Source organism: Geotrypetes seraphini, chromosome 10, assembly GCF_902459505.1.
Source record: "Geotrypetes seraphini chromosome 10, aGeoSer1.1, whole genome shotgun sequence".
Taxonomy (NCBI): Eukaryota; Metazoa; Chordata; class Amphibia; order Gymnophiona; family Dermophiidae; genus Geotrypetes; species Geotrypetes seraphini.
In genome coordinates this window covers 99,952,078-99,968,626 of record NC_047093.1, presented here as the reverse complement: position 1 = coordinate 99,968,626, position 16,549 = coordinate 99,952,078, and the positions used below count along the sequence as shown (strand labels likewise).

The 16,549-nt window shown below is 42.8% G+C and overlaps 1 protein-coding gene across 8 annotated transcripts in view; it reads right to left on the bottom strand.

Moving 5' to 3' along the window:
- TRAF2 (TNF receptor associated factor 2) overlaps positions 1-16,549 on the bottom strand; it is a 217,247-nt gene that overhangs the window by 95,228 nt on the left and 105,470 nt on the right. For all 8 annotated transcript variants that reach the window (XM_033960745.1, XM_033960752.1, XM_033960751.1 and 5 more), the window contains one exon: positions 6,804-6,965. In XM_033960745.1, the coding sequence (XP_033816636.1) occupies positions 6,804-6,965 (162 nt within the window). The remainder of the gene's footprint in view (positions 1-6,803; positions 6,966-16,549) is intronic.

Genomic DNA, 16,549 nt, shown 5'->3' with positions numbered 1-16,549 from the left:
GGGAAAAACCTCCCAAATATAAATATTTAAAATTTTCTCTGCATACCGTGTGCTTTGTGTTTTTTAAATTTTGTGGTTCCCATTATGTATTAATAAGATTATATTGTGTGTATATGAAAAACAGATGGAAGAAGTTGCACTACAATTAGTACTATTATTATGGGGGTGGGGTCATGGGTGAAGCATGGGCGGGTCTGGGGAGGAACTTGGCTGGGGAGTACTCAATTGATATTTGTTAGACTTAGGGGATACTTGGCTTAAAGAAGTTGAAAAACACTGCTGTAAAGGAATGTAGGCACCCACTTTCCTTTATAGAATACTAGCATAACAGCAAAAATATGTGTCTACAACAGCCATAGAACTAGCATATGCACACTTAAGTGCCTCAGATACATGTGAAACATACAATATTAAATGAGTTGCACATGAGAATACTACAGAAAAAATAAAGTTATTATTATTATTATTACCTAGACTCTGCCTATGAGTATGCCTAATAGAGATGCAGTTTAAAACGTGCATATTTGCAGAATAGCATTTAGGTGGAATTTTAGTATTTTTCGCTCCTTAAGACACACCTGACCATAAGACACACCCTAGATTTAGAGGTGAAAAAAACCATTCTTACAGAAATTCTCCCTGCCAGGCTCTGGACCAAGCTCTGTACTCTGTCCCCCCTCCCTGCTAGGCTCTGTTCCTTGTTTCCCCCTCTGGTGGTCTAGTGGTAGGCTGGGACAGGGCAGACAGGCAGGCAGGCAGGGGCACGCCCCTGCCCCCCCCCCCCAATACCTTTTTTTTAATCCCAGAAGATGTGTCAAGATTGAATACTGCGAGGCATTCACAGTGCCTGTAGGCCTCCCTTACAGTTACCTTGCAGAAGAAGGAGTCTCAGGCTATTGTTGTCCATACACTGGTTTCAGACAAACCGGTAAGGGAGGTGTCTTGTTAGCTAGTGCTGCCCAATTCACGAATCGGTTCATCGATTCACTTCAGGTGAATCAATTCGAATAAATTTAAAACAACAACAAAAAAATTAGCCTCACGATTCGGTAACTGGCCCCCCCACCTCAAGTAGGAGACCAGCACTGCCTCTTGCTAGCCGGCCGCAGTCACACCTGCTTTAGAGGGTGAGGGGGGAGGGTCAGTCGGAAGTGCTGGTGTCCGGTTTCCCCTCTGGCCACCTGCTGGTGTCCAGGTTCCCCCACCCTGGCATCCCACTGGTGTCCAGCTTCCCCCCTGGCCTCCCACGCACCATTTACCTAATATCAGCAGCCTGCAGAGAAATTGGCCGGTGCTAGTGATCTTTGCAAGCCGCCATAGATCTTCAGAGCCATTTCCTCTGCCGCACTCCCGCCCCTCCTCTGACGTCAGAGGCAGGATCGCGGCAGAGGAAACAGCTCCAAAGACCTATGGCAGCTTGCAAAGATCGCTAGCACTGGCGATCTTCTCTGCAGACTACTGATATTAGGTAAATGGTGCATGGGAGGCCAGGGGGAACATGCAGGCCTTTCGGGGGGGGGGGGGCTTCGCAGTCCTTTGGGGGGGGTGGTACAGGCCTTCAGGGGGGACAGGCAGGCCTTCAGGGGTGGGATGCAGGGATTTGGGGGTGTGCAGACCTTCAGGGGAGGGGGGCCCTGGTTTAGAAGTACACAGAGGGAGAGAAGGGGGTTCAAAAAGATGTGCATATGCCGGACTTTGGGGATGGAAGAAATAATGGGTCTAAAAACAGAGGAGAGGGAGAGAGATGGTGGACAATGGGATTTAGGGAGGGAAGGAACAGAAAGGGAGAGAAGTTTGACACAAGGGATGGTGTGGAGGGGGGATAGAGATACTGGGTAGGAGGGTAGTTGGGAAAAGAATGGGAGATATGGTGGACCCTGGGGTAGTGGGGAAGGAGGGAGAGATGCTAGATGAAAGGGTAGTTGAGAAAAGGTGGAACTGTGGATGGAGATGAGAAAAAAGGAAAGATGCCAGACCTCCGCGGGAGGGAAGGGAAACGGAAGGGGAGGACAGAGATAGAAGATGGATGGTTAGCAAGAAAAAAGAAGGAGACCCTGGCAAGAAAGTTATCAGAAGACAACCAGAGCCGGGGACCAACAAGATTTGAATAATGACCAGACAACAAAAGGCAGAAAAAATAATTTTATTTTCTGTTTTGTGATTACAATATGTCAGATTTGAAATGTGTATCCTGCCAGAGCTGGTGTTATACCGCAAACGTGAGCTAGGATTTAACAGAGAGAGGAAAAGTCTTATGTTTGTTTATTTTGTTTACACCACAGCGCCAGTGTGGGTAGGAGAGAGCAAAGGGGGTGAAGAGCTATAAAATAAACCCGCCAGGATGTTTGAGAAAAACAAACAAACAAACCCCAAAAACACAAAAAAAAAACACCCCCCAATTGGGCAGGAAAATCGAATCGAAAAATTGATTCGATAGACTGAATCTAATCAGAATTTTTTTTTCCAGAATCAGGCTCCTAGAGCCGTTTAACATTGGTCGCAGTTGTCAACATCCTTCTCTCAGTCAGTTGCGGCATCGAAGGGCTGCCCTACCCCAATGGTACTTAGTATGGGACCTGAGGGGAAGGGGCCGTTGGAGAAGAGTGCAGCGTCAGGGATTTGTTAGCCTCCAGAGCCGCTTGTTTTCACAGTACTTTGGCTGTGTTTGCTGGCTTCTTTTCCTGTCAGTCAGCTGCGGAGGCGAAGGGTTACCCTCTCCCGGTGGTACCTAGTGTGGGCCCTGAGGAGGAGGGCCTGTTGGTTTAAGAGTTGAAGCGAAGGTCTTCCCTCCCCTGGCAGTACCTAGAATGGGCCCTGAGGGGGATGAGGTATAGAGGACGTGAGCGGTCTTGGCGCGCTCATAACACTTATAGTGCAAAGCGAAGTGCAGCCGGAATCAAGCTGCCGTCCATGGAGACTCGCAAGAACTGGGCAGCCATTCAGAAAGCAGCGTGCCCACGCAGGAGTGCAGAGAGCTCGCTCCTGATGGCCGAAACACCACTGGACCACCAGGCTATTAGCTGAATTTTAAAAGGTATGGCGGGTGGGAGGGCAGACGGGGGATTCATTTTAAAAAATGGTTTAGAACGGTACGGTGAATCCATGGATCTGTTTTAAAAAGCTAAGACGGGTGGAAGTTTAAAAAAAGGTACAGGGGGTGTCAAAATTTGTATCTTCGTTCCAAAAGACGCACCGACACTTCCACCCACTTTTGGGGGGAAAAAAGTGCATCTTATGGAGCGAAAAATATGGTATATTTTATTTTTGTAATCACTTACGAGGTCTGACAATTAAGTTCGCAAAACTTGCTTTGGTGCGCTTATGTTGGCAGCACTACACAAACTCCTCGATAAGGTTTCCTCACAACTGTGTTCATGTCGACGTGTGGCGATGTCTTGCCGAGTTGCTTCATTATTGATGTTGCTTGTCTTTGTGTGCCATTGCAACAATGTTGGAGCTTGAATTAAAGCAACAAAACATTAAATTTCTTGTTAAACTTGGCAAGAGTAGAAGTGAAATCAGGGATATGTTAGTCCAAGTTTATGGGGATAATGCCATGAAGAAAATGTCAGTATACAAATAAATTAAATGTTTTTCTGAGGGGAGAGAAAACTTCACTGATGAAGAACGATCAGGGTGACCAGTATCAAATAGAACTGATGAACATATTACAAAAATTTCTCAATTGTGCATCAAAATTGTCAGCTAACTATGAGAAGCATAACAGACCAAGAAAACATCAATTGAGAAACACTTAGGAAAATCTTAACTGAAAATCTTGGCATGAGAAAGGTGTGTGCAAAAATGGTCCTGAAGTAGCTCACTGATGAACAAAAGCAAAGGAGTGTCGAAATTTGCCAAGACCTTTTGGAGAAGCAAGATGATTTTTTGGGCCATTTTATCACTGGTGATAAAACATGTATCAATATGATCCTAAAACAAAGTGTCAGAGTGCACAATGGAAGCCAGACAATTCTCATAGAAACATAAACATGATGGCAGATAAAGGCCAAATGGCCCATCCGCAGTAACCATAAATTATCTCTTCCTCTCTCTAAGAGATCTCAACTGCCTATTCCATGCCTTCTTGTATTCAGACAAAATCTCTGTCTCCTGAACTTCATCCTGGAGACTGTTCCACACATCTACAATCCTTTCTGTAAAAAGGTTTTCCTTAGATTACTCCTGAGCCATCACCTCTTAACTTCATCCTATGGCCTCTCATTCCAGAGCTCCCTTTCGAATAAGAGACCCGATTCATGCGCATTTACACCATGTATGTATTTAAACGTGTCTATGATATCTCCCCTCTCCCGCTTTTCCTCCAAAGTATACATATTGAGCTCTTTAAATCTGTGCCCATATGCCTTATGACGAAGACCAAGCACCATTTTAGTAGCCTTCCTCTGGACCGACTCCATCCTTTCTATATCTTTTTGAAGGTGCAGTCTCCAGAATTGTACATAATATTCTAAATGAGATGTCACCTAAGTCTTATACAGGAGCATCAATACCTCCTTTTTCCTACTAGACATACCTCTTCCTATGCACCCTAGCATCTTCAACCAGATCACGCTTATACAAATGGGGGGAGAAAAGCAGTCAAACCAATCCTAGAAAAACCACCACAGAGCTATTCAGCCTGTGCTCAATCCCACTGCGGACAAACTTCAAAGGGAACAGTCCCTGAGCCCCTGAACCCTGTTAGTGCAGGCTGTCCAGGTGGGTGCACTGAAAAGTAACCTGCCCCTTGGAAGCAGACCCTTAGAGAGATTGTGCTCTCCCCCAGCTGCAGCTGTTTCAAGAGTGGGATCCTCTGCAACACCGAAATGCCTCGTAATGGTTAGCAAAACAGACAATTTAATTGAAAAGAAACACAATCAGAAAAGATAGAGTCCTACCATCTCCAAGTTTATTAGTATCTTGATATACCGTCTATCACTAAAGAATATCTAGGCGGTTTACAATTTAAAAATATAAAATTTAAAACTAAATGTTAAAAACAAGGGGGAAAAGAAAAACCCATCACCGAATTTAGTGAAGGGGGGATTACATAATTTAAGACTAACATCACGGGGAAGGTAAGTACATGAGGTTGCAAAAAAAATACATCGAGAAAAATAAATAAATAAATGCAAGGTAGAACAAGAAGGGTTGGTTCGCCTCTAAGGAGGTGTTTGGATTTAAAAATCTGCAGAGAGAATCATTCCAGGGAAAGCAAACGGGATTATAGATTAGGTATCATAGGCTTCATTGAAGAGAAACATTTTGAGTTTGGTCTTAAATATAGGGAGACAGGACTCTTGTTTTATATGTAGAGGCAGGGTGTTCCAAAGAGAGGGCGCCATGAGTGAGAAGATGGAATTACGGGTTGTATCATAGATTTCTCGGATGGATGGAATAACAAGAAGATCTTGATAGCTTGAACGGAGTGTACGACTAGAGGCGTAAGGGATTAAATATTTTAACAGTAACTGTGGAGATATGATATTGTTCGATTTTGTAGGCGAGTAATAGAATTTTGTATGTGATGCAATGGGGGATAGGGAGCCAGTGTGCATCATGTAGAAGCGGGGTGACATGATCAAATTTTTTAGCATGGTAGATAAGTTTAACGGCAATATTTTGAAGAATTTGTATTCTGCGAATCTCTTTTTGGTTTATACCTTGATAAAGTGTATTACAATAATCAATGTTTTAGATAAGGGAATGGATAAGAATATTTAGGGAAGAAGGATCCATGAAGAAAGATTTTTTTAGGAAATTGGGACATGAAAGGGTAGAAAAAAAAAAAAGGCAGCTAAAATTTATGGAGTTAAAAAATAAAAAGGGACAAATTTATATTAACATAGACTTGGAAAAGACAGGTCAATATTCTTATAACATTAGAAAGTATGCTCATTAGAAAACTCAACAACATGGAAATGTGAAAATATCAATTTTATTAAATTTGACAGCGACAGTTAAACAGTCAGTTACTAGTATTATATTAGCCAGGTGAGAGAATGACTTTTGAGAATGTTGACCTAGGCTGGAGATGGGGATACTGTAGAGCAGTGGTCTCAAACTCACGGCCCAGGGGCCACATGCGGCCTGCCAGGTACTATTTTGAGGCTCTCGGTATGTTTATCATAATCACAAAAGTAAAATAAAACAGTGTCTTCATTATGTCTCTAGCTATAAATTACAATATTATTAAGACTTAGCCAAAAGAAAAGATTTATAAACTATAAAGAGTTTTGCCTCATGCAAATCTGTCATTTCTTTAATAAGACATTAACTATTTTTTTCTGAGGTCCTCCAAGTACCTACAAATCCAAATGTGGCCCTGCAAACATAGAAACAGAGTATGACGGCAGAAAAGGGTCGACGGCCCAACAAGTCTGCCACTGGAATAACCCACCCCCCTAAGAACTTCCTCAAAGTGAACCCACATGTTTATCCCATTTATTCTTAAAATCGAGCATGTTGCTGGCCTCTACAACCTGAAGTAGAAGATTATTCCAATGATCAACCACCCTTTCGGTGAAGAAATACTTCCTAATGTCCCCATGAAATATCCCACCCTGAGTTTTAGCGGATGCCCTCTTGTCACCGTAGGTCCTGTAAGGAAAAAGATGTCTTCTTCCATCTCCATACAGCCAGTAACATATTTGAACGTCTCTGTTTGAATTTGAGACCATTGCTGTAGAGCATCCAAAAGGGGAAGGAGCAGTTAATATTACTGCTCCGTGAATGATGGCAAGGAGGGATGGCTGCTTGGGAAAATAATGAATGTATGTAATTTGCTTGATGCACCGTACCTTTATTTCAGGGAAGTAAAAGGCCCCTTTGCAATATTTGCAGTTCAACTTTCTCTCTGGACACTCTCGTTCGTTATGGCGTTCCATATCATTCAATTTGATCATACTTTTACAGGATGGGCACTGTATCAGCATGAATGGGCATCTCCCCTCATGGGTGCCCTGTAACAAATACAAGAGCATCAAATCACTACATGAAAAATTGTAACCAAAAATTTTGTGTGGGGAACGAGAAAGAGGAGAGGAGGTACAGTGCTAAGCATATGGATAATGTGCTTACATGTCACATATATTTAGATACAGTAGTTAGTTGACTGGTCCATCTGTATTCCCCTGTCAGGAGATACCTTTGCTCTAGCTCCAATACCGACTTCTTCTATATCATGGATGCTTCAGTTCCAGGAGCATGTAGCTCAGGTGTTGCTAACCAGTACTCAGGACACATATCCACAATCAATATACATGAGAAGTTTGCACTGCTTCCTTGGGTTCCTTAAATAACTAGTTTTAGCAGTTATATAATATGGCCAGAAAGAGTATGGTATGTGTAGGACTAGAAGTAATCCTAATGCATCTACACCGGGGTTCTCAACCCAGTCTGGTTGACACACACCAGGTCAGTCAGATTTTGAGAATGTCCACAATGAATATGCATTCAACAACAACAACAACAAAAAAAAACTACATAACCCACACAAGTCCACTCCTGATTCAAAATAATATCTTGAAAAAAAATTTTTTTTAAGATATTATTTTGAATGAAGAATGGACTTATGTGGATTTTTGTGGAAAGTTTCTACACATAAGCAGTGATTTTCTAATGTACTCCTAGTATGAATGACAATGAATATGCATGAGATAAATTTGAACAGAATGAAAAGTACTGCATGCAAATTTCTCTTGTGTTTATGTTTATTAAAACTTGATAACCCGCTGAATGTAAAAAGTCACAGCAGCTTCCACAACCATCATGTATATTCATTGTGGGCATCCACAAAATATGACTGACCAGGTATGTCCTGATGACTGGGTTGAGAACCCCTAATGTAGATAAATTAGGACTGCTTCTATTCATACATATTACACTCTATCTGACCATATTACATAACTGCTACAACTAGCTATTTAAGGGACCCAAGGGAGCAGTATCAGGCATACATAAGCTTAACTAGGAGTTCTACACACAGTAACATTACAGCAGAAACTTGCATGGTCCATCCAGTCTGCCTAAAAATGTGGACAGAGCCATGTCTTCCACTCTGTGTGGGCCCCAGTCACCCATGCATAAATGCTGGTGGTCAAGTCTCCATCATTTCAACCACAGAGGAAGCCAAACATGATGTAGTCTTGGCTATAAATACACATCATCCCCAAGTACTGCCGACAGTATTCAACTTTCCCGTCAAGATCCACCCCCCCAATCCAAAGTTGCATAGCACCTCCACTCGCAGCACGTGACAAAGCAATCTACAACTCTGTAGAGTTGCCGAGTCTTTTTTCAGCCTTTTGCTAGCACAGACCACTATTACTATTTATTATTTCTATAGCACTAAAAGGCATACACAGCTCTGTATATTTTAACATACAATAGACAGCCTCTGCCTCTGTCAGGTCCAAAGCTGCCAGAACTCCCTGGCTGTAAACAGAGGGGTCCTCACCCTTGTCCACAGCAGCACTTACTCCCTGATCTACCTTGCACAGAACTGCAGCGTCCTTGACTGAGGCTTCACTCTGGGAAAGAAGAAAAGTGTCCAAATCATCCTCCTTAGTGATCCCATCCAACCGTCGGAGTCTGAGGGTGATGCAAGTCTTCTTAGAGGAACAGATGCGGGACCATGTGAAGGCTGCACAGCCGGTCGCTCTCCAACTAACCTAGAAGATGTGCTAGCGCCGGCGACATAGGCTTGTCAGAGCAAGTTCACAAAGTCAGGCGTACAGAACACAGAAGACCAATAACCCCCTTCAAGAGGAGGGTTAGAGCACTTTCTTTTTGATTTGGGGCATCAACACTCTTACCAGGTACTGGCGCTGCACTGTGGGACTCTGGAATGACTAAGATCATTTCCACCGTCCCAAAATTCTCTTGGCAGTCAGACAGTCAGAGGCTAAACCAAAGGTTCCCGCCTCCCCATCTTGCACGGCAGAACATGCGGCAAAAGGGCATTCTTCCAGTGCCCAACCGGAGTAAACTTCACATGAATTCATGATATTGGAGCCTGAGGACTCCATCCCTGGAGGTTAGAATCAAAAATGAGGCTTTAAGGAAGTTTGAGAATTTAAAATTCAAATTGGGAAAAATCCAAGATGGCCACTACCAGGATTTCCTGCTGAAAAAATGGCTGTAACTCCAATGATTTTAGGATTTTTGGGGTGGGGCCGGTTTAGTATTTTGGAACTTGAAGGAGAGAATAGCTATTTAATATATAATTTGGTGTGGGATTGGAAGCCAGTGCGCACTTTAACAGGGGAGTGACACGGTCAAATTTCTTTGTTTGTGGTAATTTTTATGGCAGTATTTTGTATCAATTGTAGGTGACTAATATCTTTTTGGCAAATACCCTTATATAATGCATTACAGTAGTCAAGCTTGGATATGAGGGAGTGAATTAAAATGTTGAGAGAATGTTTGCGAGAGATCTAATCATCCTAAGTCTAACGAAACAATTCTTTACTACAGTAAAACCTTGGTTTGCGAGCATAATTTGTTCCAGAAGCATTATTGTAATCCAAAGCACTCGTATATCAAAGCGAATTTCCCCATAGGAAATAATGGAAACTCGCATGATTCGTTCCACATCCCAAAATCTTTCATTCAAATACAGCGGAACCTTGGTTTGCGAGCATAATTCGTTCCAGAAGCATGCTCGTAAACCAAAGTTCTCGAATATAAAAGCGAGTTTCTCCATAGTAAGTAAGGGAAACTCGCACGATTCGTTCCACATCCCAAAAAGACACTCCCCCAACACCTGAGGCCACTGGCACGCTTCACCCCACCCCACCACATCCCAAAAAGACCCCCACCCCCACACCACTAGCATGCTTGCACCCCACTCCCAAGAAACGGCATCATCCCCCTGCGAACCTGCATCGCTTCCCTGCCCGCCCAAACCCAAACCTTTACCACGATCGAGCACCGGCACCAACCCATAGGACGTGCCAGTGCCCAAAGAGCCTGCCACTTGCCACCGATTCTGCTGGGCCTTGAGGATCTGCGCAAGCTCAAGGCCTTCTGGCTCCCATTCTCTCCAAGATTCTAATGAGATTCTCGGAGAGAGCAGGAGCCAGAAGGCCTTGAGCATGCACAGATGCTCAAGGCCCAGCAGAATCAATGGCAAGTGGTAAGCTTTTTGGGCACCGGCACGTTCTATGGGTTGGTGCCGGTGCCTAATCACAGTAAGGGTTTGGGCGGGTGGGCGATGCCGGTTAATTGGGGGGGGGGGTCGGTTCTCAGGGGAGATGCCTCGCATATCGAGTCAACGCTCGGTTTGCGAGAATGTTTTGCTCGTCTTGCAAAAGACTCGCAAACCACGTTACTCGCAAACCGAGGTTTGATTGTACTTGTATTACAAGACTTCATTCATTTAGAGCAGTCACTACACTCTTCAAGTGTCAGAGAGAGAAGAATCATCGGCTCAGTTGTGATGTGTGTACACTGTATGTACTTGTATTGCAAGACATTGCTTGTATATCAAGTTAAAATTTTATAAAATGTTACGCTTGTCTTGCAAAACACTTGCAAACCAAGTTACTTACAATCCAAGGTTTTACTGTATTTCCTACAATAGACATGCAGGAGTGGATTAAGACCCTTGGTTCAGCATACCATCCTATTGCACTGGTAAAATATTTACTTTGTCTGAAAGCATTTATTTTTTATTTTATTTAAAAAATTTCTACACCAACTAAAACCTAAGCGGTTTACAAAGAAAACATACATGTACTTTTTTTTTTAACTACTACTGAAAAAAACATAAGAGCTAAATTAAAAATTCACACAACCCAACATGCCCCCCCCTCGCCCCCCCCCCAAGATCCATCCTAGACCCATATCTAAAGAACATGGTACCCCAAGGTTCTAGCATGTTTCTTTTGTGTTTGTTGTACCATAGTTGGAACAGTATTATTGAAAATAAATTTATATAAATAGAATCAGAAAATAATATTAAATATTGAACTAAGGCCAGTACTGGGCAGACTTGCACGGTCTGTGTCTATATATGGCCGTTTGGTGGAGGAAGGGCAGGGGAGGGCTTCAATGGCTGGGAGGGTGTAGATGGGCTGGAGTAAGTCTTAACAGAGATTTCGGCAGTTGGAACCCAAGCACAGTACAGGGTAAAGCTTTGGAATCTTGCCCAGAAATAGCTAAGAAGAAAAAATTAAAAATTTAAATTGAATCAGGTTGGGCAGACTGGATGGACCATTCGGGTCTTTATCTGCCGTCATCTACTATGTTACTATGTGCTATAATGAAGATTCCTTTATGTGGGAACAGAAGAAAACCAAACACAGAGAAAAAGCATGAGCTATTAAACCCCCCCCCCCCCCCCCCAACGAAGTAAAAAAAGAAAAAAAAACTGCTGGAAAATAATGGGCTTGCCTGTAGCAAAGAAGTCTCAGATTTTACAACTGCTACCCTACTGCTCCCTCCCCATAAAAATTGCTCCCCTTATAAACTGATAAGGTCTTGGACCTCACATTCTCCCGTGACTTACAGTATTTTCCTTCTTTCTTTTTTTTTTTGGTAAAGCTTTTCATTACGTGTACACAAAATTGCAGGCAAACAAATCAGGAAAGTACCTAAAAGGACAGAGTTGCTGTTGTAAACCAAAGTTTAGGGACTTTCCAAACAAGCATGTGATATGCATGGTGTTTGTTACACTATAATAGTTAATACTGGCAACTGTGCAGATTAACTCTCATCTGGCATCCCAAAAGGACATTTTTATGAACTTCACAAGCATGATGGCTATTCTAAAACAGATATCAAAAGTTCTGTCTCTTATTTGCATTACCACTATATAGGTAGATGAGCTGGCTTATTGGTTTAGTGATACCTTTCCACAACCATACAGAACCAATGCGTTCAGTCCTGGGCTGGCAGGGATTTATCATGCTGTTAATCACTGATCCCCGGAAAGGAAAAAGGAAACTCAAACATTATGTAACAGTAGGAATGTCTAGAAAAAATAGTTGGTCGAGACTGTGAATTAAAGTTTTTCCCATGAATTAGATTGTGCTTGATTAGAAAATTAAAAAATAATAATTTAAAAGCCCATCCTGGGGTCGCTCATAGCCACTTATTATATAAACTGTTTTTCTTAAAATTTGCTATTATTTTTGTTAATAGAGCAAATTTCTTGGTATTATAGCTATAACCTTTATGTTTTCACACTCGGCAATGATACCTTGATAAAGACATTTTATGCAAAAATATCTAGCAGAATTTTATTAAATGAACCTTCAATATCTGCACTTTATTGTGGAACAAAAATTTAACACACTTCGCTAATAGCTAAACATGTGTAGTCATCTACCAATGGCATTCCAAACACTTAAGCATTTAGGCCCTGATTCTCTAAAGTGCATCCCAATTTTGGGCGTCCTACAGCTGTCTAATCAGCCAATCGGGATGCACGTTTTTTTAAAAAAAATGCTCCCCAGGCAAGTCTGAAGGCACCTCCGGGAGCCTAGGGAGACCCGCAAGATGCCTAAGCTCGTCTAAGGGCCTTAGGCGGGCCTTAGGCTGAACCTAGGCGGCCCTACGCGTCTCCCTAGTAGAGGAGAAGCTTAAAATGTAGGCCAGCAAAATGCTGGCCTACATTGTAAGTAGACGCAGCCGCTATACTTATCGCGGCAAGGGATCTCTCTGCCGCTATAAGTATAGCGGGCCGCGGCCCCCTGACCATGAGGGTGCCCAAATCCGATGCCCAAAGACGCACCCCCCCCCCCGACATTACCGATCCCCCCCCCCCCGACAATATCGATAGCTGGCAGGAGGGTGCCCAATCCCTCCTGCCCGAAGACGCACCCCCCCCGGCGCTAACCCCCCCCAAACCTCCACTCCACCAAACCTGTTCTTAGAAGGGTCTTGCACGTCTTGAGCCGGCAGGCACGCCTCGTCGAAATGAAGCGGGCCCGCCCCTTCCCGCCGAAGCCTAAGGCCTGATTGGCCCAGGCTCTAGAAGCCTGGACCAATCAGGCCTTAGGCATAGCGGGTCCGCCCATCCCCACTTAATCTAAGGCCTGATTGGCCAATCAGACCTTAGACTTAGTGGGGATGGGGCGGACCCGCTATGCCTAAGGCCTAATTGGTCCAGGCTTCTAGAGCCTGGGCCAATCAGGCCTTAGGCGTCGGCGGGATGGGCCGGGAAGGGGCGGGCCCGCTTCATTTCGACGAGGCGTGCCTGCCGGCTCAAGACGTGCAAGACCCTTCTAAGAACAGGTTTGGTGGAGTGGAGGTTTGGGGGGGGTTAGCGCCGGGGGGGGTGCGTCTTCGGGCAGGAGGGATTGGGCACCATCCTGCCAGCTATCGATATTGTCGGGGGGGGAGGGTGGGATCGGTAATGTCAGGGGGGGGCGGTCGGTAGTGTCGGGGGAGGGTGCATCTCCGGGCAGAGGGTTTGGGCACCCTCCTGGTCAGGGGGCCGCGGCCCGCTATACTTATAGCGGCAGAGAGATCCCTTGCCGCGATAAGTGTAGCGGGTTGTTTCTAATCTAACCCGTTTCTCTAACCCGCGTCTGTAACATGGACGCCGGTTACAGAATCGGGGTTTAGTTTAGGCCGATTCTGAATAGGACGCCTCTCCCGGGCGTCCTATTCAGAATCAGGGCCTAGGTGTCTTGCGGGCCTCGCCTTCAATATAGGCGGCCTGCCTGGGGAGCATTTTTTTTTAAAACGTGCATCCCGATTGGCCGATTAGACAGCTGTAGGACGCCTACAGCTGCCTAAAATCGGGACGCACTTTTAGAGAATCAGGCCCCTAATGTCTTTGAGATATAATAGTAATAATAAAATTTTATTCTTATATACCACCACACTTTTTAGTTCTAGGCAGTTCACATCAAGAAAAACTGTACAATCAGCGAATCATATACATACACATCTTGGAAAATACAACAATGGCATTCAATTCACAAATTTATCATACACATAAGTTTTCAATAATTTTCTAAAAGAATAATAAGACTGGGCTTGGGGAATAAGAGTACTCCACCAGATATTCATTATACTAGCCTGAAATGCAAAAGTGTTTCCTAAGAATCTCTTATAGTGACATGATTTTGGCGTTGGAAATGTGAACCAATAAGCTTTGCGTGTATTCTTGTTAGACTAGCAAAATTCAAAATTAAAAGCAAGATAAGCTGGGGTCAAACCAAATATTGCTTTAAAACAAATACAGCCAAATTTAAACAAAAAACTCTTGCCTCAACTGGCAACCAATGGAGCTGTAAATAGTAGGATCCGACATGGTCATATTTTTTTAAGACCAAAGATCAAGCGGACTGCTGTATTTTGTATTAGTCTCAATCTGTAAATATTTTTTAATGGTGCATATAGTTTCCAGAGAACGGAAAAGCATTTTTTAATCATTAGGTCCTCTAAAGTCAGTTAGCGATATAAAGTAACGCCCAATATTTTTATAGTAGTAGCTATTGAAAAATTCTGTCCATTAAGATGAAGTTCTCTATCATTGATTTTGTCATTAGGACTAGCAAGAAAAAAAACAAACAAACTTTGTTTTATCACCGAGTTTAAATTTAATAGTACATTGCTCTATTTGTGCCAGAGTAAATTAAATCTGATTTTTAACATCTGCCGTAAATGATGTCATTGGAATAAGTATAGTTATATCATCTGCATAGATGTAAAATTTAACTTAGACAATAAGTTACCCAATGCCACAATGTAAATACAATAAAACTTTGTTTGCGAACATAATTAGTTCCAGAAGCATGCTTGTAATCCAAAGCACTTGTATATCAAAGCAAACTTCCCCATAGGAAATAATGGAAACTCAAGACGATTTGTTCCACAACCCAAAAACTTTACAAAATACTATATGCACTTGTATTGCAAGACCTTGCACGTTTAGAACAGTCACTACACTCCCTCAGCGTTAGAGAGAGAAGAACCATTGGCTCAGTTATGATGATGTGACGCGTGTATACTGTATGTACTCATTAAAGAAACATGATCACATTACAGAAGCATATCTCCAATCGCACTGGCTTCCGATCCCAGCAAGAATACAATTTAAATTCTACTGCCTACTATTTAAGACTTTATATGGAGACAGTCCAAACTACCTGAATAACCGCCTCATCCACAACACCGCAACCAGACATAGGAAAACTCACACCCCATTCTCATACCCCCCAATTAAGGAGGTCAAACGGAAAAAATTATATAATGGCCTCCTGGCCACTCAAGCAGCCAAACTAGACAACCAAATCGCCAATCTACTGACGGCATCCCTCGACTACAAGACTTTTAGAAAAGAAATAGACCATAATCTTCAAGAAAACTCTGAAAAAAGAAATAATACCGCAAGTCTCAAACTCCACCTCTCACTAAAGCCAACTACCCCAAACAAATAACCTTACCCATTTCTTACTCTTTTTGAAAATTACCAATTTTTTTTTTTTTTTGGTAAGTTCTTGTTGTAATACATCTTGGATAATTCTTTTGTAATCCGCCTTGAACTGCAAGGTAATGGCGGAATAGAAAGCCCTAATGTAATGTAATGTACTCATATTGCAAGACTTTGCTTGTTTAGAACAGTCACTACACTCTTGCAGTGTCAGAGAGAGAAGAACCATCGGCTCAGTTGTGATGTGTATGTACTTGTATTGCAAGACATTGCTTGTATATCAAGTTAAAATTTAATCAAATGTTTCGCTTCTCTTGCAAAACACTTACAAACCAAGTTACTTGCAAACCAAGATTTTACTGTATTAAACAATGTTGGCGACAATGGCGAGCCCTGTGGGACTCTACATGGATTGCTACACGAGAAAGAATATTTGTCAGCGCTATATACTTGATAAGATCTATTTTTCAGAAAACCCTGGAACCATTTCCAAATGTTTCAGGAAATTCCAATTGAATCTAGGCAGTTCATCAAGATCTCATGATCTACCAAGTCAAAAGTGCTACTTAGATCCATCTGAAGTATCAGTGTACTAGTTCCCACACTAAACAGACCATGAAGGTGGTCAATCAGTGAAGCCAGTACAGTTTTTGTGCTAAATCCTGAATGAAATCTTGTTTGAAAGTCAGGATAAAGCTTGTAACGCTGTTCAATTCTTTTCAACAATGCCTCATACTGCACTGGGTCTGTGGTGATGCCTGTGGCAATTAGTGCTACTCGATTTCCAATTTGAATCGATTCATCAATTCACTTTGGGAGAATCAATTTGTTTTTTAAAAAAAATGAACTTATCGATTCAAGTCGGCCACCTTGCTAGAGACCCATTTGGGCTTTCCCTCTGCCACCAGAGTCTTTTCATCTAATGTAACTTCCGGTTTTGCGAAACCGGAAGTTATATCAGAAGAAAGGACTTCAGAAAAGGGAGTGCCGAGCGGACCTCTGTGTGCAGATCGGCGGCAGCAAGGTAACTTATATTGGTTGGCTGGCTCTCTCCTTCCCAGCCGCATCTACCTTTCTATTCCAGGCATGGAATTCAAGGTATTTTCATTCATAATTTTGCGTTTCCTTTTTCATCTTTGCTTCTCCCTTCCTCTC